This window comes from Cyphomyrmex costatus, unplaced genomic scaffold (assembly GCF_001594065.2).
Source record: "Cyphomyrmex costatus isolate MS0001 unplaced genomic scaffold, Ccosl1.0 scaffold112, whole genome shotgun sequence".
NCBI classification, from domain to species: Eukaryota; Metazoa; Arthropoda; class Insecta; order Hymenoptera; family Formicidae; genus Cyphomyrmex; species Cyphomyrmex costatus.
The window spans coordinates 1,676,507-1,701,497 of NW_017275086.1; the positions used below are offsets into that span (position 1 = coordinate 1,676,507).

General features: G+C 36.7%; 2 protein-coding genes across 4 annotated transcripts; both read right to left on the reverse strand.

The window, feature by feature from the left end:
• Positions 1–223: 223 nt before the first annotated feature.
• On the reverse strand, positions 224–622 carry LOC108776513 (endocuticle structural glycoprotein SgAbd-8). Its single transcript, XM_018543161.1, has one exon. The coding sequence runs from the start codon at positions 620–622 to the stop codon at positions 224–226; it is 399 nt and encodes a 132-aa protein (XP_018398663.1).
• A 2,975-nt stretch (positions 623–3,597) lies between these two features.
• On the reverse strand, positions 3,598–15,798 carry CPR14 (cuticular protein 14). 3 transcript variants are annotated; one of them, XM_018543293.1, is made up of 4 exons: positions 15,530–15,685; positions 8,186–8,322; positions 5,692–5,966; positions 3,598–4,021 (listed from the first exon to the last, which is right to left on the reverse strand). In XM_018543293.1, the coding sequence occupies exons 1-4, from the start codon at positions 15,542–15,544 to the stop codon at positions 4,017–4,019; spliced, it is 432 nt and encodes a 143-aa protein (XP_018398795.1). In that variant the 5' UTR covers positions 15,545–15,685; the 3' UTR covers positions 3,598–4,016. The 3 variants fall into 3 exon arrangements, with proteins under 3 accessions (XP_018398795.1, XP_018398781.1, XP_018398787.1); XM_018543279.1 differs by lacking the exon at positions 3,598–4,021 and having other exon boundaries at positions 5,666–5,966; positions 15,530–15,798; XM_018543285.1 differs by lacking the exons at positions 3,598–4,021; positions 15,530–15,685 and adding an exon at positions 12,665–12,694 and having other exon boundaries at positions 5,666–5,966.
• Positions 15,799–24,991: the final 9,193 nt, after the last annotated feature.

Here is a 24,991-nt window from a genome sequence, read left to right on the forward strand (position 1 = left end):
TCACAATTATAGTAATTGATCCGCACGTTGAGGGTACACTTAAAACAACGTAATTTTATTATACGACAAAGGTGCGGTTGATGAGAAATTGGGAATTAAATCACATATTCCTTCGGCATATAACATTTTTATACAAACTTATCTTTTTACATTCGATGTCAAGCTAAACATATGCAAGTGAAGTATGAATCTTCAACGTTGTCTGTAGCAAGAACTGCATCAGTTACACTTTGTTTCTCTCCTCCTGGTAGGGATGAGCGGCTATCCAGTCGAGGGCTCGCTGGATGGCAGGCGGAATTGCCGGCGGGGGTGGCGGAGTCGGTAGATGCGCTCCTTGGAAAACAGCGCCATTCTCGTCTGCTTGCCAGTCGAGATTAATTCTCTGTCCGTCGGGCGCGGTCCACGACGCTTTGCCGTGTACCTCCTCAGCTTCCTTGTCCTTCTGGCCAGAATTCTTCTGAACGCCCTGCTCCTCGAAGGTAATCCCGTTGGCGCTCTCCCATTTCAGAAAATAGCTACCGTCCGGGCTGATGTCCTGTTCCTGCCTGACTATGGCTATCGGCTCATTTGCCGCTGATATTACCGCCGCCAGGCTCATCAAGATAATTACTTGCGGATTCATCCTGGATATGAACGAAAATAGATTAGAAATTCGTCTAACGTCTGATTACTGACCGTTCATTTGCTTTGTTTGTGATTTATAAAAATTTGTAGATATTAAAATTTCTACTACAACCTTTGATCTACATTGCTTTCCAAGCAACAAAATTTATTAAGTAATAAAAAGAATTTATAAACGCAATACTAGAAATGAAACACGAGAATTATAAATTTTCCCTTTGTGACCTACGGAGATTTACGAATTTCATTTATTCAGTATTTATCCAGCATATAGAATTTTCATGTAAAAGAGCTGTGTATATAGAGCTGTGTAATTCAACGGTAAATGAGAAGTCCAAATAATTTTGAAATTTGTTGAAGCTTATTGAATTATACTATAAAAGAACGACGGTTGTAGTACAGCGTTTGAGATTTGACTGACAAGCGATTCTGCGAGACTCTTACCTCAACTGCTTCGTTTTTCAGATATTGCGTGCACGGTACTACTGACGAGCGTTTATCCACTGCGTCCTCCTTTTATAGATAGCAGTGCCCTGTGCTATCGGCGTATTACTTCAAATGCCACGATGATACCGGTTCGAACCTTTATTATAGACCGATGCATACCGCAAAGGAAACTCTTTTATTATACCCGTAAGCTTTTATATCCGTTTATATCACGATCCCCGAAATCAGAAGTTCTGCTCTTCTGTCGCTGCGTTTTCATCGCTCTTAATTTATCTCGTTATCATTGATTTATCACTAACGTTTTAAACGCGACGATTATTTTTTGCGATGAGCAAGGATAGACATTGCAAACAGCACGTGAGCGGAATCTTGTACGTAATATTATAGCGTAAATTGTCCAAAATTTTCTTAAATATTTTATAATTTTTAAATAAGAATTAAACAAAGTTAAACACACCGCAGTTGTTTAAGAGAGTTTCCATACAAAGATGCATAAATAGACACGGAGTTCAAGTACGTTGCAAATGCACGTAGTGTTTTAACCTTTGAAACGTACGTTGTATACCCACTCGTTTTTCCTCGGGATTCCTTTCGCGATCGATGTGCATTGCACTCGGATGATTTTTTATCGTTAACGCCCGACAGTTGCGACGTACGATGGGTCGTTAGCTCGTTTATCCCTATAGTTCTTTTGTTGCAATTTTCGTGCACATCTAGCTTTCTTGTGGTCATTTATATCCTTTTATAACCGCGTCTTTTATTAAGCGTTAAGTGATATATGCCGCTAAGTCTCTTAAAAATTTATTTGCATTTATTGAGATATATTTTTCACATATTTATTTTATTATACAAAACTATCAAGCGCTGTTTTCAAAAATACTATTTTAAAATCAATTCATATTTTTCCTTTGATTTTTCGTTTTTCCTTTCTAAAAATGCTATAATCCAAAAAAAGATTCAGGTGTTAAAGCTTAATTAATTTTAACGTTTATAGAAACTTTTTCAGACAAGTATGTAAATTTCACATAGATCATTGAAATAGCAAAGTATATATTTGGAAAACTACTTTAAAGTTGCTCATCAATTCTCAATTTTAATCGATAACCGATTCTAATTCTAATGAAAGATATCGAATATATCATTAATCGTTTATTCTTTGAAATGAATTTATCTTATAAAAGGATTATCTTCCGCAATGATAAAAACGATTTGCAATGTTAAACATTTAAAACAATGTAATTGTAATATTTGAAATCTATTTGATTTTTGAATAAACGTTTAATTATGCAAATGTGCGCAGCACACATTTGAATTACGACGAAAAACACACAAGAGCTTGACGAAAGCCTCGACGAAAGCGAGATAATCGAAAGCTATTTATTATCGAAATGGTGTAGGTAAATGCGATGTGTTATTACACAGAAAGAATTATGTCACGTTTACTGGACATTTCATTTTAGTGGTTTTCTTCGATCGCTTGCGTAATGCAGTTTCATTACTCACTATTGAATTACCTTGTCAGTTGCCATAAATGTACCTGATACCCGTAACAGGATACGCATCGTAGTGATATGTATTTCGTGGAAGAGTCGTTAAAACCGAAGTTTTCCCGTGACACTCACTGCGATATAATAGTACCTCGATTCAAGTTATTAATTTTTTTATTTAACACTCATTGTTGAAGTGAGGTTCGTTGGCAGGTATGCCAGACTTACTTGCGCCCGACGATGTAACATTTACTCCGGAGGATGGGCAGATTGAAAATCTGCACGAGGCAAAATTGCATAATAACGGCGCGATGCCGAAGACGTACTTGCAGTTTTTAACCTTTCTGTGGCGAGAGCCAGCGGCATGAAAAGGAAACATTTTTATGCCGTAAAAGCGCGCGCGCGCTCGCACACTGGCTATTATTTAGCATTCGCTTGTACTTATGTCGTTTTACGGCCAATATGAAGCATATCGTTTGTAAAACGCGAGAACTTCTCCTCGTAAAATTATCCGCTCGCACGCAATTCTAAAGGCCCGATATCTAAATAACAGACTGGAAAACGAGCGTCCTCATTGGAGGACGCGCGTTGGAGAACGCACGTTCTCGTAAAAAATAAAGAGCCAGAAAATAGTTTGCGCGATTGAAAGTGGTTCAAGAATCATTTCAAAGCAAGAGCGCGCTTGCGCCATTTTCTCTCTCAAAGTTTCTCTACGATATTACTATACATACGATAAGAGAAAGAAAATAAATCCATAGGAAAAGTTCTAATACAAGATTGTAAGAAAGACGTAGTTATAGAAAGTAATTCAAATTCAAATGTTATCGCAGTCTGCTAATAGATACAAAAAGTAATATGTAACATTTATAGAAATGTAATTGATTTCGGTTTAGCAAAAAAAATTAATTGTTATATTATTATTAAAATAGCAAGTAATATTATTAATTTTATTATTATTAATCTTTTCGGAAGAAAGAGGATAGCAGTGGATAAAGTGGGGGAAACAAGGGAAGCAACGATAGTTACAATAAGATATTTCCAACTTGGGCAAAACGCTTTTATTTATATACAAAAATCACAAGTTAAGTATACATATATACTATTAACGTTCGGACGCACGCGTAAATGGTTCGCACGCGCGTGTCGTTCTCGTTTCTTGCGTGCGGAGACGGCGCGCGTGCATCTGGGCACGGGGCATCTCTCTGCCTCGGTGAACTGCTGAACAGTGCGCTTTATTTTTCATCTATACAAGGTAAGATAAAGAATCATCTCGGGAGTACATAGCTTATTATAGACCGGTGTCTCATGCCTTGTCTTCGTGTTACGTTTGTATCCTAGATTAATTAATATACCACACTATATTTATTTTTATTTGTGTTTGCGTTTCGAAAGCTCGGGGTCGGTTCTGTCCATGGCAAGCTGGCTCGGAATCAGGTCACGTTTGAGGTAAAGTTGGGCTGATTAACCTGCAACAGAGAAGGGAGACTGTGTGAGGAACGATGCCTGAAATATTTAACGTAGCGTTACAGAGAGTTGGCAGTATACGGTAGCCAGTAATAACACAATTACCGAAAGACGCCTTATTATGTGTACTCTGTGCATGTGTAGACAAAGAAATCGTGACAGTAAAATAATAATAAAAACCGAGTATTTTGGTAAATTAAATCGGCAACATAAAATTAAAATATCTTCAAAAGAAATTAATAAAAACACAAGATAAAATGGAAAGTCCCTTGAACACAGAAAAATGTAACATAATAAAATGTATACGGAAATAAAATAAATGGATACAATCACAATAGAAAATGCAAAGCAATAACGTAAACGCTAATAAATCCAAAATGCTGATTCATTTATTGCTTACTTCTTACTACTTTCTTTTTAAGTGTTGTTTTTATATATCGTAGTTTTAAGACAAATAGACAATGATACCCGCGGAATGAAATTTAGGTTTACGTTACAGGGACGCTCGCAGGGACTTTCTTTGTTGCGACTATAGTAACTTTACGCTATCCTCAAGAGAGGATTCGTTTCTTCATATATGAAGTTCGGAACTTTCATTTATCAAGGAAATATAGAAGTCTTCAACAGTACGTATGCCCCCGTAAGCGAAATAACCAGATTTTACTCCGTAAAAGCGGTTAACGTGCGCCGAAATTGTTTTCGTTCCCAGTACACGGTCGCCACAAAGATATTTTCGGTTCACCGGTGCGTCCGTATTCGGGCCAATTTCAATTTCGAGTTCAGGACCAAAGTGAATTAAACGATGCCGCAGCGAGTCTCGGTGAGCTACTGCCGGCCGCCAAACTGCGATTGAGTAAACTGATTTACCCCTACTCTTCCCTCAGCTGTTTGTCGGAAACACAGAGGACGAGGCGTTGCTTAACGCACAGGGAAATTTAAATGGCTGCTTGATCAAAACGGGTCGCGAGAGAAACGACGATCGGAATCGTCCGACATAAATCAATTTCACGGCGGAATCTGCTGCGACTTTTTTGCCATCCGGCTTATCCCCCGGAAGTCATGTGTCTTCCGTCGTGCGGTAATTCGGTTATTTCGGTCAGCCGTTTCTCTTTACGCAGAAGAATCGCACGGCGGAATTTTAGCGAGCGAAACGAAAAAGAAAAACCGCCCTGTTTAACCGTCCACTTTAGACGAAGGCGCTTCTTCCAATTACGAAATTAATTAAACCTCCGGTTGAGACACAAAGAAACTTCATTTCTGCCGTACGGCGCGATGCGGTCACGCGAGTGATATCCCTCGGGGGGTAGAAACGCTGTTTCAAACACTGTGCCTTTTGAAGTCGCACACTTGATTATTAATCTCCCCTAATTGTATTCTCGAGCTCGCGATAAATCTTGTACATTGACCTCGTGCGAGCATGTTTCGCAATTTCGCATATTTCTCACATTAAACAAAAAGTTTATATGTTTATTTTTGCTTTTGAAATTGAGAAAAATTCCATTTAGCCGTTTAGTGTCACATTAAATCGTGGTCAGATGTTAAGAAAAAAAAATTTCATTTAACGTTTACAAATCTCAAAGTGTCTTTTTTGTGTCGATCGCGTAATTCGGACACTGCGACGCAAACACGAGTTTCAAGAGTTTTCATTATTTAACGGTACGACAATTCTCACCTCTTCCTGGTGGTCGCTGACCGCCGTCGTCTTCCTCGGGGTGAGCGGCGTTCCATTCCAGCGCCCTTAGGATTTCCGGCGGAATGGGCGGCGCCGTGGGGATGTGGGAGCCCTGCACTTGGAAACCATTCTCGTCCGCTATCCAATTGATGCTGACCTGTTGGCCGTCCGGTGCTGTGTACTTATCCGCACCCTGCGAGACTACTGGCGTCTCTTGTTCCACTTGTTTTGGCTGGCCCGATTCCTGATGGCTGATCCCATTGCTCGTCTCAAAGCTGCGGGATAAATGATCGTGTGACATAATAATAAACAACAAACAAATATTTTTAATTAAACTGGAAATTATGTAAGTAAGCAGCGGTAAAATCGTGTTATTAAAAAGAACATTCTCTGGAACAAGTTTATTTATTATACAATCTCTTCCGTTCACATCAGCTGTTCGCGAATCTCGTTATTATCTTTCCGTTATTTAAGCTAATGTGCGATCTTTTTTTCAGAGGGTCTGTCCAAATTTTGTTCTCGAAGTATTTAAATCACTTGTGATGATATTAGCACATCAAATAGCAGCTGTTCGTTTCCGATGTCTATTGATGGTAATAATAGCGTTTGTTGTATATAATAATGTATGTGAATGTCATTGCTGTAAAACCTGAGAACTTTGATAAATTTAACTTATTAGATTCAACTGCGGTTTGTACGTATTTACTTTCTCGCATTAATTGGTCTACTTTTTTCAGTATAACTCTTTATAACTTTTTATGCGGTACTAACAAGTACGCGTATATGTAAGAAAAAATTTTAAAGGAATAAAAAATAAAATTTAAGAAGCAACACAAACAAAATATGTAGAAACATAAATCTAAGATTCTTGATTATTTGTGTGTAGTTACATAAAATTTTAAAGTTAAATAATAAATCTATAAAATTTAATATAAAAAAATATAAACATAGTAATAATAAAACAGTAATAAAATTAAGTACTTTATTGCACATTAAATATTTGAATACAAATAAAAAATGTACTAAAAAAAAGTTTATAATAATAATAGTAATAATGTATATAAAAAAATTAAGTAATTATTATTAAAAAATAATACATAAAATTTTATTATTTAATATAATAAAACATAACTTTAGTAATTTAAATGATCTATCAAAATGTATATCTTTACTGCTGAAACAAGATACTCTGCGAATACAGTTCATAGTTTGACAGCTCAATTAGAGTGATGGACGAGAACAAACCAAATTCTGCTGTCATCGGCGATCGTTTCAGCGATCGATTGATGAATGCATTCACAATTCGCATGCAGATTCAAGAGGCGTCATGCGGCCTCGGATGGTATTAGATGGTACGAAAAAGAGAAACGATCGAAGGAGATGAGTCCTCGGCACAGTAGCGAATACTCCCACTCGCGCATAACAATGAAGTTATGCAGAAGGTAGATTGTCGTGGGCAACAATTGGCAGCGCGCCGATAAACTGGTGTCATCAGATATCTGATGTATGGAGGTACCTGTCTACCATCTCCGTATCGATTGTCTTCCTCGTATGTGATCGGTAGGCGAAAAGGATATGAATATTTGCGTGGGTAGCGCGGAATGTTTACGTTACAAAAGAATTTTTCGCGAAGTCACTGATTCACTAATGACGGCGATTTCGTCGATGATAGCACGATTTTTCTTATAAACGGAGAATTAAGGGAGAGTTATGGAATGCGCACTACTCAAGTAATTCTTTATTATATATTAATATTTTACATTTGGTATTGATTTATGAACTCAAATGAACATTTTGTAGCTTGATGTTTCAGGTACCTATTATTTAATCTTTTTCTAATAATAAATAAATTTGTTATAAGTTTCTCTATGGTTTTTTATAACGTGCTGCAAAAAAAAGTACAATTTAGATAACTGGACGTTTAAATTGTATATTGTAAGAAAGTTCTCAAAAAAATAAGTTATAAAAGTATTTGCCATTTCTACTTTCAAACAGTAGTGTTTAAGATATAAAGGTTTAAAATTAGCTAATTACACATTATGATTAAATAGCTGTCTGTCTTCATAAGTCATACGTAGATAATGTTAGTGATCATACGTGGTGACTCATGGACAAACAGCTGTTTAACTGTCATTTGTCATTAGCCAATTTAAAATTTTTTCTTTTCTGGAAACATGCAAATTTAAAATAAAATAATATAATTACATTATCATATAGCTGCACAAATTAATCAAAAATTAACATTAAGCAAGGGTATCTGATTTTTTGAAGTATTTCCATAGCAAGCACAAAATAAGATGTAATTTGTTAAATTTTTTTCTATATTACTCATTTATCATTTATTTTGTAACTTTATTATTAAATATATTGCCTATATGTCAAGTAATATATAAAATAATGAGATATGATTTAAGCAACGCCTTCGACAACTTTCCCCTATTAAAGTAGCATTAAAGTATGTATCAAGAATGTAACAAGTAATATCATAACTTACTTGTTGACATAGTTGCCGTCGAAGTTGACTTCGAGCTGCTGAGATGTAATTACCGCATCTTTTTCCGAGCCACCTGGTGGTACTCTTTGGGGTGCGCTCAATGTGCCTGTCGTACAAAGTACGACCGCCACCAACACCTGTCAACAATCATTTCATATATCGATGTGAAATATAAATAATACTGCATCAATAATAGATATTACAAATATGTGAAATGAAAATTATTTAATTCTAGAATAGGATATTTTATTTTTAGAATTAAAAAAAATCGCATTTGCAGCTGTATATAAGCGAGATAAAGTGATGCTACGAAATTCACAGCTAGAACTCACGGAATTTCAACTCGTATTTCGTGAGCGTGGAAAATCTAGCTGCTGTTACCACGCTGCGCGCGTAATGTCACTTTAATGTCCCAATACTGACCGGAGCGTAAACGTGCGAGGCGCGTGGTTTTATTATCGCGTTGGACGAGTAATCCCCGCACGGTTCCCCAATCATGACGCGCCGCAATGGAGACCATGGGATTTTTGTAAGAAACGATAGAATTGAAAAAAAAATGTAACCCGTTCGATTATAACGTTCAACGCGGAGCACATAATTTCCAGCGATATGATTATTAGTAGTGAAATCTTTTGCGGGTCCCTTCCAATTTCCTGGGCACGAAAATGATCGACGATAGTCGAGGTCGAATCCCGACGTGTTTTCCAGTTTACGCGTATTGTGAGAATACACGGGGACGATCCGCGGCGACAATCCTGCGGACAATAGCGTGGCGGTGCTCAACATCGCCAAACCTTTCGGCTTGCTCGAATATTCATAGAATTCGTGAAAGTACAACGTGAACTGGGTCAACCGTGCACTCGCACGTGTTGTATACGTGTGCGAGGCACGGTTGCAAAGGGCAACTAAGGACGATAATGCTTAGAAACTGCACGGCACGGTTACATCAGTTTCAAATGACATTATGAAATACGGTATGTAATGACAGGACGAAAGTGGTGCCGAGCAACGCGCCCGTTTTTCTCATGAACGCGGAGTGAACGTATAATTTCATTCACGAACTTCATCAGGCTTCAATCCAACCGCGGGGGAGGGAGAGTGGGGAGTGAAGAGCAGAAATCATCGTGTTACAAATGTCAACGGGTTTCAATTTGTTCGTCGCTTTTTTAATGCTTCACTCATTGAAAAGTAAAACGAAATTTATAATTAAAAAATTCACGATTAAAAAATGCATGTATTACAGTATTTTTACGCAAGATTGTCTAAGCGTTCTAAAAACTTTAAAATGGAATACTTATAGTATAACTGTAATAATATAAAATAGAATACGTACATTTGGACAAGAAGTGATAAATTTAATTGCTAAATCTATGATTGAAATGTTACAATACAAAAAACTCCTTGTTAAAACATTTAAAAATGTGCAAAATTATATCGTGTTACAAATGTCAACGGGTTTTAATTTGTTCGCTGCTCTTCTGATGCTTTACTTGTTAAAAAAGTAAAACAGAATTTATATAATTTAAAAATTTACGATTAAAGAATTGCATGTATAACGATATTCTTATATAAAATTGTTTAAAAATATAATGCTTATATTATTATATAACTGTAACAATATAAAATAGAGAACTTATATTTTGACAAGAACTACCAAATTTATCATTAAAAAATATCATTTTACAAAACTTCTTGTTAAAATATGATAAAAACATATAAAAGCAATAAATTATCTAACATAAAATGTACTTAAAATAAAATTTATACATATATGAATTATTATTCCAATTTCAAACTTCGGTTATAATTGGAGTTTGTTCTTCCTTGGTTAAAAGCGATATTTATATTGTTTATCTTATTCTGAAATTTATTGTTAAAACATGTACATTTAACTAAGTAAGAAGAAGTTCCAACTACGATCAAAGTTACAAGTTAGAATAATAATTCTGTATGTAATTTTATTCTAAATACGTCTGATTCATTGCTTTTACATATATGTGTAAAATAATCAATTTATGAGGAAATATAATGAAGCAAACTATAATCGTTTTGCACGCTAGGGATATCGTTTTTCCAGCGTTCGAAGCGGATTCGCTAATTTCGAACTTGCCCAGTTAATTCCAATTAATAATAGTTAGCTCTGCGGATTTCGGCCGCACAAGCCAGATTTTTGAATTTCAATTTAAACACGCGAATGTCACGCGATGAAACGCGCATCACGGGGATCGTTTCGATTGATTTCCCGTTAATCGAGCAACGAGCGATTAAAGAGCAAAGCTCGTTGGATTTAACGAAGCTGTCATGTGCAATTTACAATGGACCATGATTTTCGTGCAGCATTGCTCGCGTTAATCGCAAGCGATAGAAAATTACCGATGCATTCGCGAACGTAATATAAGCAGGGGGAAAGGCTATCAATCCATCTCTCAACCACCACAATTTTTATAACGTTCTATCCAAAGACTGTTCGTTCAAATCTACGAAGTTATAATCGATCCCCTTTTTTTGCCCGTCTTTGAGGGAAATCACGATTGAATTTGAGATTAGGGTCTTCTGCAAGTATCTCGAAAGGATAATTAAAACCGCTATCCAGGAGTTTCGTAAAATAAAGCTTATAATCCTTTCATATTCTCCATCCCCCAATTGAGGAAGATCGATACTTTCGACGAGTATACAGGGGAATGAGTCTGCTTTTGCGGCCACGAACTTTCGTCGAGAAAACTACTTATGCAAACGTGCTTATATCGAGAATCGACATTTGCTTTCCCGTTAACCGGCCAACCGGAGAACTGCTAATTGCCTCTCAATACACGTAATTTCGAGGGAGGCAGAAGGTCGACGTTGTTAATGATCGTTACGATGCATCCCGAGGCGCTGAGAGGCTCGAGCAAGATCATCTTCTCTATTTTTTCCTCTCTTTTCGACCGGTTGCGCGAATGCCGCTGGATTGTTTCACGCCTCGTGCTCACGTAATGATTATCTCAGCAAACGAATCTGAAATGCTAATTGATCGGCATCGTTATTAAGCGATCAGGAAAACGACAGTATGCGCGGAAAATCTCCGTGGTTAAAAGCAAGACGCGGCGAGAATTATCGTGCAACGACGACGTCGTTGTGTTGAAGCACTTTGGTTTATGTGCAACGTGCAATAACGCGGCGAATTATGAAAACGGGAGGGGAACGAAGGCAGCTTCTTGCCTTCTGGCATAAAGTCGCAAGAATCGCGCAAGAAATGCACGCTCGTTCGAAATGCGCGTCCGACGTTGAGTGCCTCGTCAGCCGATTTAAGCGTTTAACGACAAGATCGTTTACGAGATCGATAGCCGTTCTCTCGATGTCGTTTATCATTCGATAGCAAACGTCGAAGTTATGTATATCATGTACGAAGCGAATTCAAGATGAAAATCGAGTACTTTCCAAGAAGGTTCTCTAACGCAGCTGTAAATAGAATTCCGTTCGAACCTTTTTCATTGACGAGACAGATTCGAGGGGCAAAAACGCCTCTCAAACTTTCCACTCACGTCTGTGAAAATTTCGTATAAATATATGCTTGAATTTTATTTGAAAATCGAAGAGCAGATCGGAATTTCGCGTTTGCCTCCAGGACGGTATATTCGAGATTGCTAACAATGTTGATCTTTACAGTGTGCTTGGTTACGTAGTAACGACAGTAATCAGGATTTGCCTTTCGTAAGCATTCGTATAGCGCGGATGGTGCTGTAATTTGAAAATAATCTCGCGGTATAGCCGATTGTGTTACGCGATGGTAATGAAATATGATTAGCGAGATATGAGACGGTGATTTTTCTGCGGCGCGCTGCCTTCATTGAAGATTACCGCGGAAATCGATATGCCTTTACTCGGTGAGCTGACATTGAGAAATCCGATTCAATGACGTTCTCCACACTATGCGAGATTATACGGATATGCGCTTCCGCTGCATAACGTATTAAATGCGTATCCGCCTTGAAAAATCTCCACACCATTTACGCACGTAACTGTTATAGCATATGCAACTGGAAATCTCAAAGTATCGTGTTAAATGTAATCTTCGAATTTTTTTTTTACTAGTCGCTCTGGAAAATTTTATAATTTACAACGAATATAAAACATATCCAATGAGTGCAAAAGAATTTATATATGTACGGGAAGATATCTTTTAAACGTCTTATTTATAAAAAAAAAGTGTTTTTTAAAGATTATAATTGAAAAGTACATATATAATAACGTTCTGTTTTAAATAAAAAAAAAAATACTGCACGTCAATGAATGTTTATGATCTTAGAAGAAATTTATCGATTATATACAAATATTTTTATGCATCCAAACAATACAATTTTCTATTTCTTTTGTTTATATTATTAAGATAATATATTTTAGTTATTACATTCATTGAATATTGCATTCACTAAACATACATTTTAATGCAAATTTAAAAACGCAAAATACTGTTTTATACAAATCTTATAACGTACTAACCATTAAAGCAATCATGATTAACCAATAACGCACCGTGCCAGTAGCTGCCGAGTCATTTCTTTTTCTTGACGGCACAGACCGTAATGTACATACGCGTACCGAAACTCCAAGAATACGCCGGCAATTATCATTTGTGAAGAAAAAGGTGTCGCCAAGGAGGCGTTGTGTGACGTAACGTTTGTCAAGTGTCCCATTTGTTACAATGCAATTATATTCACAATAAAATTCTGCATTTATTCGGCATGCGTGCGCCACATATTGCATCACACTTCGTGAAAGATAAGTCAAATTCATTATATATGTAAATGGCTGGTGAATTATTGTTGCGTCGCTTGACGATAGCCGGTGCAGTCTTACAGTTTACAGTGTTACGAAGCAATCCTTTCAAGTCAAATAAGAGAGAGAAACTTATATTCGGTCAAGAGAAACGGATTTTAGTGCTTAATAATATTCCGTAATTTTTTTTACAATTTTAACGTTTCTAAGTACATTTCTCAGTTTTACAAACCGTGCGTTGATTTGATTTGTCGGATTTGAACTGCAATCATAAATTATAGAGCTGTGGTAATATTACGGGTACAAATTTCATTAAACGTCAATTTAATAATGATACATGCATTTTGAAACATTGTAAAGAATAAGTAATGTAGAGGTGGCTATTGGGAACATTAAAGTTATTACAGCATAAGACAGAATCATCAGAAATAACATGGAATCGCGAATTAGACGGCAAAGAAGCAATGGCGAACGTTGCAAAAGGATGAAGAAACGTACATAAGGAGACGTAAGCGCGGCAAGTGGCATAATGAGATGACATAATCGCGATATGACGAATATGTTTTTATCTACTTTCTTATTTTAAATAAATCTTTTATAACGTACGCTATTTAATTCAATCGGCTTAATGTATGCAAAATTACGAGGAGAATACCGACTCCCATTATCACCAATTATTAGATCATATCAGACTAAATTCGACCGTCTGATTCCAATTTTAAACGTTTTCACACGTCATATGATCCCGTCAGACAAAATTGGACTTAAGCGTTAAATGCAAGATAAGAATATGATTTGCACTTCGATCGAGCGCAAATTCGTAAAAACGTATTTCCGCTTTTGCCTCCATTCTCGAGCGTAGAAATGTTGTATTGAATTTTGAAACTTCTCTCTGTAACAAAATTCTATATCTTCAAACTGGAGAGGTAATAATATTCCAGTAGCGACGCGCGAAAAAGAAAGAGAGAGAGAGAGAGAGAGATGATGAGAAGAAAGAGGAAGAAAGGAAAAGACGCACGCGTTTTCTGAAATGTAACTTATATGAGACGCACGGCGCATTTTTGAATTTGCGATACAGCGATCCCCGGGTTTTAAGAAATTTTTCTCTCCCCGACGCACGATCTGTCCTCGTGCGCGATACGATTTACTTGATAGCGCACACGGCGTATTTCATATTTACTAATATATATACGAGAGCGCGCGGAGCCGGAAAAATTGCCGAAGTCGCGCAAAGTTTATCGGTTCGTTTCCGCGAACGACTCCTCGTGAAAAATTCCGCTGATATCGGATGCGCGAGCCGAGGGGTGGATCGTTTAAATTTATTCCTCCGAGCGCGACAAGCACGGGCGAGATGCGAAAAGGAAAAAAAGTGGGAAACACGGTGGTGTCTCTTTCTTATATAATAATACGCTAAAAGGGCGATTTAACGTTCTTCATTACCGATAAGCTTGCGATTCGCGCGCAACGCGAAATAAAATCTCATCACTCTAATCGTCCGTGACGTCTTTCAGATTACGAATTACTGACCGTGCATTATGATTTGCTTCAAAAACGTTGAAAGAAGACATGCATTTATACGTAGAGCAAAAAAAAGTCACTTAAGAGAGAAAACGCTGACAATTTTTAAGCACCTTATTGAACTATTGCAACACTTTATAAGCAGATATCAAGTTTTAACGAGAAGACAAGAGATACTTTTCTCGTATCAATAATACGCGATATCTGTTTTCTCTTATCACCTCGGAAATAGCGTATGAATGCGTCATTCAATTTTTTATCCTGAGCGATATACGTTATGAAATACGACGTGCAACATTTTTAAATTTAGCTATGTAGAACATTCGATTGTTAAGCATCTTTTTGAACTGTTGCAAATTTTTTTAAGCAGATATCAAGCTTTAACTAGAAGACAAGAGATATATTCTCTCATATATACCGTATATATCATAATACTCAATATCTGTCTTTATCTATTGCCCTGAAAACCAATTTCTTTTCCCTGAGAGATACAAGTTACAAGATACGCGCAACATTTTTAAACTTAGCTATGTTATAGCGTCCAATTAATTAGTAATTGATAGTTTATCGCGGCCAGACTTAACCCGATTGTAAAACGATATCTCGACGGAGCGCCGTCAATTATATATACAAATACATAACGTGAAAGATGTGCAATGAGATTTGCGTAACTCTTGGACGTCTCGTCAAAATGTCATCCCATATCGCCGTCGACAAATCGCGCGTGAGTTCGAAGGCATCTAGTCTAGTCTGACACACACACACACACACACACACACGTCGCGACTTAAACTAATCTCATGACTGCAGGACGTCTCCTCACCCGAGGGACCTGACATTCGTCGTTACCTAACGTCGCCTCGCGGACGCATTTTCGTGTAAGATGGATGAGTTGAAATTTTCGAGGCAAAAGTTCCCTCATGTTCTCTCTCTCTCTCTCTCTCTCTCTCTTTGCCTTTCTCTCCTCTTTTGCACTCTCTACGTCTCTATTCTCGCGAAGGAAGGCTCGCTCGCGACAACGATACCGGACCCAACTCGCGGCACTCTGCGAGTAATATACGCGTTACCTACCTTAATAGTATACATAATCTCTCTGTCACACGGGCACCGAGACGATGAAGAGGAGCTTTGCCTGAGATGCAGATGGGTTGGTGGTAGTACTTGTGCTTCTTCGTAAGACGCTTCGGCTCTTTATATACGCGACGGTGCCAACGTGGTGCAGTGAAAGGGGTCATCCCTGCCCTCTCTTCACAATACACTTCTTCTTCTGACCAGTGCATCTTCGGAAAAATGCTTGGGATGAATCAGGAGTGGAGACTCCGTACGGTTTTTTCTCTATCTTCCTTCATCATCCGTTCCCTCTTCTCTTCTCCAGCTCATCGATCCCCACCTCCCGCCCCCTCCTCCGCACGTCGCATGCACATGAACGGCCCGGATCGATTCCGGTATGCTTCTTGATCGGACATCCGGCCCGTGTTCTCCAAAAAACCAGAAAGACAAAGGGGGAGAAAGGGGGCAAAAGGGGAGGAAAAGAGCAAAGCATGAAGCAATTGCAATTGCTCATTAATCGGAAGTATTTTTTATCAATTAATTGCATATCCAAACAAGACAGTACATTATAACTGTATTATTTCAGAAACATCTCAGTTGGGACTTTTTAGAGGCGCGCGCGTTACATTATTATTACTTATTTAAAACGTTATACGCATGTAGACATAATAAAGGAAAGTTGATCTGATTTCTCCACTAAAAAAACATCCGGCGACCAGACTGACACTTCGTGCATGAAAAATCTCAGTTATTAAAAATATAGTATCGTCATAAATTGATATCGCTTCTACGGAAATAACGATAGACTCGCGTGACGCGTAACGATTGTACAATCGCGATTCCGCGAAGTGGAGCAAAGCGCATTGCGCCTGAAGTACGTGTAGGGACGCAATGTCTAGGTCGATTACGGCTACATCGGCGTAGCGTCGCGTCGTGGAAGCGATTTCCTCGCGCCATTCATAACGCCACGACACGTAGCGAGATAGCACGTCAGGGTAATGCATGCACGCGGGAAGCGCATACTTTATGCGCGCGTGTCTAGTCGTTGATAAGCCGCTTGTTGAATTCCACCTACAAATGATAATCCTAACACGGTCGGCGCGTATATTTCTTCGCGACGAATATATGTATTTTGTGTTTACCTGTTTCTATATCTATATGTACATATATTCTGCGTATATATTTATAAACGATTTTGAGATAACAATCACTGTAATGCATTGCAAGTATTTATACGTATATATTTCATCTATTTTATTCTATTTGTTTGTTGAGTAAGCTTTATCTATATTTTCTTTCTCTTATAAATTCAAAAATTATAAATATCCTTATTTATAATTTATAAGTAATTCTCGTATAAAATATTAACAATATAGAAAGAATAAGACTAATATTAATCGAGTAAGAAAGTAATTGGCATAAAGTATTATCAAATAATTTATGAAATAATAACTTATATATGTAAAATATATATAAGTTGTAACTTGTACAGAGATTTTACATATATAAGTTATAACTTTATATATTCTTTATATAAAAGTTATTACTTATATTACTTATAAGCTGATTATATAAACATATAATGTTTTTTAGAAGAAGGAAAATTAGGCAAAGTAATTAACAGATATACAGTAAAATAGGTAGAATATATAAAATATAAACACTTATTAACGCGTTATATTGTACTGATTGTTATCAAAATCGTTTGTTAAATAAATATAGTATAATTTACAACAGTGATAGAAATATAATAAATATAAGCATTATATTATTTAATTTTAGATAATATATTTCTGTTCCTATCGTTATAGTAAATTATATCTTTCTTATGAATCTGTTACAAAATTGATAACAAACATTCTTAGGAAGTGATTCTTTCTCTGTGTGTGTGTGTATATATATATATATATAGAGAGAGAGAGAGTAAGATGGATAATTCATTCGTTTTGAACCGAGCTGACCCGTGCATAGGAGAAGTTTTCAAGTTGCATTTACGACATCGTTATCGTGTTGAAAGAGAGTACGGCAATAACAGTTTGCCGTTTTCAGGAATCGTAGAAATCAAAAGATTATTGCGCAGTACCGCATGTTGCGCTTCAACGCGCACGTGTCAATATTCTTGGAAATCGGATTCTTCACAGCTTCGTTGTACGGATGCGGCCGTTTACGTATAAAATGTTTCCCGTTTCTTTCCTTAATGTAATGTAAACGCGTCCAATGTTGAACCACGCGTTGACCTTTGTGATCGCTATCGGCTACTTTCGACTTTTACAATTATCACCAGATCGTAAATACGTGAGTGGATTTATTAAGAGAAGCACAATAAGAAAAAACGACAAATCGCAAAGAATTGCTAACTGTTTGCATAACAATTCGCTGAAATTGACCATAGTCGTTTCGTTTCGCAGTAAAATTGTGTTATCGTATTGCATGCTTTTTAAATTAAAAACAATTCTAATAATTGTTGCTAAATATAAAAGTATGAAAATCAAACTTCAAGATATATAAAAAATGTTTTTTAAGTAAAAAATATAAATTTCTTTTTAATTTCTTCTTTTTAAGAATTAAAAAAATTTTTGAAAAATGTTAACTTATTTATTAAACATATTACTTGAATTTAGTTAACTTATTTATTAAACATTACTTGAATTACGATTTATTACATACGTAATAAATACAAAAAGTTTGCAATAAATTATCTTTACAATGTAAAATTTTCTTGCATCAGTTTATTCTGGGTTTTTTTTTTTTTTAAGAAAAAATACATAAAACAATATCGATATTTCATCTTTTCTATTATAAAATGAAAAACATTTATTTTATATTTCTATATTTAAAATTTTTTTAATGTTTTTATATTTTATGTATTATTATTAAATATTTATTTTATTATGTTTTTCTTACGTTAACTTTTTTTATAAAGAACAAAGACTCAATAAATCTGTGTGCCCCTCTATCTTGACACGACGATAGTTGACTTCAAAACCATTCGTTCAACCCTGACATTTGCCATCGCCGCTCCAAAAAGTCGTGATTTACAATTTTCGCGAATTGCCAGCGGTTTTATTCGTTGCAATTCATTTTTATCTCACCAGTATACACGGTCCTTGAAACGAATTACGTTGATCGTTACGCGACGCATTCCTTATGATCTTCCCAGCTACGTCTCGAAAAGCCGCAATCTCGCGATCGCGAGCGAGAGTGACTATTCGATTCTGGAATGTGCAATCAGCCAGACTTTTATCGTTCGTATAATTAAGCACTTTTTACTTATACGGTAGCCGCGCCCTTTTCACTTGAGAATTTTCGAGCAAGATTTGCGCTCTCGCTTTTGACATTTTATAACGACGCGAAGACTCGAGAATTCGAGCGACTCACTGATCGTCATCGACTTCTCGCGCGCTACTTAATTCCTTATTCGAATTGGTCCGGTTCTTTTTCCTGGTAGCGTCGTAACGACTGAAGCAGAAAGTCATAAGAAGAGAGAGAGAGAGAGAGAGAGAGAGAGAAATAAAGTTTAAATTTAAAACTGTTGCTTGCGCGAGAACGTAATTGAACAGAAGTTTCTTATTCTATTGGGAAATATACCTACTTTTATTTCCGCGCTTATCAAAATTAGATTACGCTGGAGTTTCACTTATCTAACAGTCGCGGGAAAAAACACACGGGACTGACTCTCTCTTGAAAATTTAAGAACCGTAGGGATCGCCAATTTCGATGCTGCAACACAGAAGCTACTACGTTCCCTCGGACAGGTGTTACAGCCGCTTATCAGTCACGTGTCGAGTGGCATCGAACCATCGGTTTCGCGGGTACACGCAACAAGCGGATAACGTCGAAACAACCGACACGCCCGCAGATATTGTGCGGTATATCAAAGCAAGTACCCTAGCAATACCGCGCGCGCTTTGCGTAATTTCCACTCATTCAGTGCCACGAGGCCCAGAATGAACGCCTCCGCTGCAGCAGCCTTGGTATACTACGTGTCCTTATCATTTTTCGTAATCTCGCATGAATAATTAACGCGTACGGAACGGCGTTTTACATTTTTCCACGGCGTCTACGCTGCTAGATATCGAGGTATCCTTTGACTTAAATAACATTTTGTTATTTATTTCATGTGTACCAAAATGTCAATTGACCCATTCAGATTTGTAATTTAACACTTTAAAAGAGGTTCTCTTATAAGTGTAAATGTAATAAACTGAATTAAATATTAAATTAAACGACTGAGTCAAATTTAATAACATCTCTTGCGCTAAATTGTTTTAATTAATTTAATTACAGGCTACGTTCACATCAGGAGACATAACATATGTATATATGCGCAACGTGATTTACACCGTCATTCAGGAAAGTCTATAGGCATCAACTGTTTACACCGCATGTGAATAGAATTTTATATCTAAAATGAACATGTTCAGGAGACGTCTGAGGTAATAATCGATAAATAGATTATTGAAACATTTGAATTAAATCTCGTATCAATTAATAGTACCATATAAACTGTGACGTACATAAATTGTGATCATTTTCTAATGCTTTAAACTGAAATTTTTTTTTAAGATAAAAAGGCGATTTGAAAACTAGGAAGTATTTTGAAAGTTTTTTTCTGATATTATTTAGAAAAAAAAAACTTTCCAGGGTACTATACATCCTAATGTTTTATATTCGTCTCTTTCTACTTTTAAAAATATAAAAATTACTTTAATTTAAATGAAGGTATACCAATGATACCAGAACGCATAAAGCACATGTGTAACATGCTCGTAAGAGCGTAAATTACATAATTTCGTTATATAAATCTTTACTTTAAATATCTCGACGTTTCACGAGAAGTGACTTAAAAATATATTTTTTTCTGAGTTTTTGTTACAATTATGCATTTCAAGAACATAAAACTTTAATTATTCGACATGAAGTCGGCCGACGAATTCCGGGCTCTTTCCGGAAATCCCGGGCACCTGGCAACCCTAATCATAAGTACTCTAAAGTATTTTTGCGGACTCAGCGCTGTTTCAGGTTACGCCTTCATAAGCTGTTGTACTTTTATCTTAGCGAGAAAATTAGTTTTCTTAGTAAGCCTTAAAAAATTAGTACCTAAGTCTTTAGGTCAAATAACATGCGTTTATCAAACAGGCGGCCTATTTTAAGTCAAATCGTCAAAACCGAGATGTAACCTAACAAGTTAAGTCACCTACCAAATGTTTACTAGAAGGAGCTTAAATAATTAAAAATCAAATTTGTGGTAGGCCACAGCCTAAATGCATAGAATAAACAGTGCTAAGATTTATTTGTAACTTTTAGCCAATTTTCAGCTTGAGTTGGGATAAAAAAACAAGCTGAAAATCGACTGAAATTTACAAGTAAATTCCAGCACTGAAATAAACGTACCTGTAACATAACATTGAGTAGAAACAATGACGACCTATAGAAATGATTAAAAGTGATTAAAGGTAACTCAAATTAAAAAACTCAAAAAATATAATATGACATAATGAATTTAACAATATAATGGCTGCTGAAAGATAAGATCGTTCACCTCGCCCTTCGAACGGAGGTGATCATCGAGTAGCTCGAGCGAGATGCTCGCGCGACGCAATCCCTTTTATTAATCTTCATGTCGAACGTACCTTTCTCGTGAGCCTCCACGGTCATACATCGACATTTACGTCGTGTCATTCGTGTGACGCGGCATCACGAGGATACCGCGCGCGATCTCTCTCGGAAGGCGATTTGTCCGAGCACGCTGGGACAGGATCTGCCTTTAAGGCTTGAAAGGATTTGTTCTTCAAGCCGCGCGTGGCGATTGTCCCGCCTCGTTCTTATCAGACCTGCTTGTATCAACATCGGCGATCTTGTCCACGTGGAGGATAGAATGTCATGGGCGAAACTGAGCGGCTCACAATAAAAGAAGAGTGAATGGAGCTTTCAAAATTGGAAGATTAATAGATCTTCGATTTATCTACGTTGACAACCAAGAAAAATTGTGGGTGACATAGCCTCTTCAGCAACAAGATTAGAAGATCAATGCGTTTTTAGTGAATAATGTTTCATCGAATCTTCATTCGGTGTCAACGGCGATGAGCAAACGATTAAAATAGTTATCCTCTGGTATCAATCAGTTTCATCTCGCCGACACATTTCAATCGTGAAGGCGCGCTGGGAATGCGATTGAGACATAAATCCCCCTGAAAAATTCTAATTAAGATTGCACCCGGCTGTTTAAATCGACGAGCATTCCTGTTCCGTCGGGGATGCTGGTAAGAAAAACGAGAAATAAATCGAGATCTCCTAAAGGAAAGGTATGCGCGAGAATGATCCTTACTATTTAATAAACTCGCGAATACGAGTCAAGCTCCACCGAGCATTTTGTACAGGTCCTTCAAAATGGATATTCGCACAGGTCACGTTTCGTATATGTAAGTATGTATATATACATATATATATATATGTAGATATATAATGTTGGCAGACAGAAACCTAAGACGCATCATGAATTAATAAGTGATCTTTTTTGCAATAATATCGGATGAATCATTCTTGTATTTTAAAATCAGAGATTTTGTTTACTGAGAACAACCTATTTTTATTTATCCCCCATTTCTTTATAAGCTTATAATAAAAATATATAATTTTTATTTCACGATTTGTTATATACAATTGAAGATAATTAATGTCATTAAAATGTTACTGATATAGTTAGATAATTCTTAGATACATTTGCGTCATCAATTGTGAGGTCAATCGTGTCAATCAAGTAATTATAATAAGTTATGACATTTTTATATATAATTTTTTTGAATACACAACTTTTCAAAAATTTTCAAAAATATTAAAGTATGTAAGAATTAATTAACAATTTTTGTATACTCTTGTAAATAATGAAAATTGATCCAAGACATGCATAATCTATATATTGTCTAGTAAAGGACCGAAAAATCATCGTGTATAAAAGTTAATAACATTTTTCTCAATTTGCAAATATACATTTGTAAAAAACGTTTAAACTTTTCATAAATATTTCATCTTGTGTCAAAAATATAGGTGCATAAAGAGTATTTACGCATTATATATTTTTTTATGTTTTTATATATATCATAAAAATTAAAATAAAATTATTTTTCGTTTCTCTCTAGAGTTTACTAGGGTATACCTTTGTGTATAAAAATTATTTAATAACTGATATCCCAAGTTGACTAAAATTCAAAATACTAATAGTATATACATACAAGTTCACACGTAGATTATGTTAATCGCGGTATCAGTGTCAGCGATACAAAAATCCAACGCGGATAATGCGAGATCGTTGGAAGAACTTTGGCAAGAATGTCGATGGAGGGAAAATGAAAGGCGTTCCTCGTAGGAGATGAGATGCACCTCGTAGGAGACGAGATGCATAATCCATCGTGAAAAAACGTGCAGCTGTGGCGCGACCGTTGAAACATTTCAGGCCGACTCTACTATCGGCGCAACGTTTAAAGTCACAATTTGCATTCCGATGGGTGGTAGCCTCGTCGTCCCCCGTGGTATTACTCGGTCGGGACTATGCACATGCACACGCGAACGAATCGCCGTGCCGCAAATCGAGAGGAGTCAGCTGAGAAGACGAGACGGTCACGTAAGTCGCGCGTGTACCATACTTACAAGGGATGCCGTGTGGGTATAACATACGTGTGTACACGCGTGTCGTACACGCGTATCGCAGGATCGAGCTAACGAAGCGGCAGCTTCAATCCCGCGACGGGATTAGACTCTCAGAGAATCGACATGCAAATGAAGGAACGAGGATATGCCATCCTCTGACGGCGATCCGATTGTTATACCAAGTGCTCTTAACTTTAAGCCCGCGTCGAGCGCGCCGCGTCAATATTTGGTACAAGCGTATGTGTTGGAGGTATCTCTCTTTCTCTCTCTCTCTCTCTCTCTCTCTCTTTTTGAGAGATTATTTTTTTTATATTACATAAATGCCAGTGCAGACAAGATTCTTCACTTACTCCTTGACAATATGAATTATTGCCATGGAAGAAACTGAAGAATTTTGTAAGAATTATTACCAAGGATATATACGCACCTTTGCTTCATTTCAAAGTTGTAGATTTTCCGATTGATTTGCAACGGAGCTTGCCTTAACTAGGATGTTATAAACGTACACCGGTATTTCTCGCTATAGGCTACAAATAGTAATATGCACTACGTAATATCATGTCGGTTAATTTTTCCATGACAAGGCGCAAACACCTATTGCGAGTTGAATAAAAAGAATTCGAGGTAAAGACGTTTTTCCATGTATACGGCAGGCAAGACATTCGTGCGGGAATGCAGGAAGTCCGTCTTTTTAAATTACTGTATGTACAATGTCAGGTGATAAAACAGTAATGACAATTGAATTAATTAAATACAGGTGTCTAGAAGATGTATGCCGTGAATGATCGCTTCCTCCTTCGACGATAGAAAGACATCGATATCGGATTGCGTTATTAATAATCGCGCGGATACATCGTAATGCGGATGTTTCCGTTATCTAGACATTTAATTATTACTGCAATAAAAAAGGTTTGACAATGTGACAATGTAAGATTATATAAAAGTAATCAAAAAATTGTCCTTATAATCATTGTGAAAGCCTAAATGAACAATTTCAATATTTCTTTACCTATTTCGCGTTCAAATTGTAAAAGAAGCAATTGGTTTAATTATTACATGCGTAAATCTCTGTTTATTGCCATTTTTATTACCAATGTAGATTGATTTAAATTTTAGTTTAATTTACCTTTTCTAATTTTTAGAATTACATAAAAAAAAATGAAAGTTTATTGAAGTATCTAATTTTGTTGGAACGCGTCAAAATAACGATGTAGGGCGCTCATCAAGCTTGTTAGATTATCAAAATTTTTGGTAGTATTGCTTGAGCGTTCTGCATAATTATTTTGATAGTCCAACAAAATTATTTTCAGATCTGTATTTAGTTAAATTTTTAAATAATTTGGCAAAATTATTCTTTTCTTTTAAGATAAAACAAAAATAAATTAAACCGAAGAGTTAATCTACATTGGTAGAAATAGGTATATGAGAGACGAACAGAATTTTCTGATCAATCCGCTATTCTAGTATAACAGATCGAAGCAGGGTCTCATTACTGGAGACGCAGCATCGCGATCAAAAATGAGCAAAGAGAAAAGTGATTCGGGATCGGGATTCGAATCGAGGTACGTCCCTGATGATCGTGTGCAGGCGTATTACATGTAATACAAAACCACAGGCACTCCGCAGGCGTGACGTAGCCGGGGGTACCATAGAGGCCGCGTTACATGCCGCGGTGTCATAATGCGCGCGTCCTTTGGAGCGGCTTCTCGCGCGCGGTTTCTTGCGCAATCGCATTTAATAACGTCAGCCCCGGCATGATTACCGTGCTCGCTGCAGCTCGCGCGGACACTTATGACAGTTTAACGGATTTTCACAGCGGAACGCGTCGAATAAATT

Bases quoted from the DNA above. Each gene is read 5' to 3' on its own strand.
- LOC108776513 (XM_018543161.1), bottom strand. From the start codon at position 622: ATGAATCCGCAAGTAATTATCTTGATGAGCCTGGCGGCGGTAATATCA.
- CPR14 (XM_018543279.1), bottom strand. The intron at 5,967-8,185 runs GTAAGTTATGAT...TTTATCCCGCAG, and splicing joins GACGGCAACTATGTCAACAA to CTTTGAGACGAGCAATGGGA.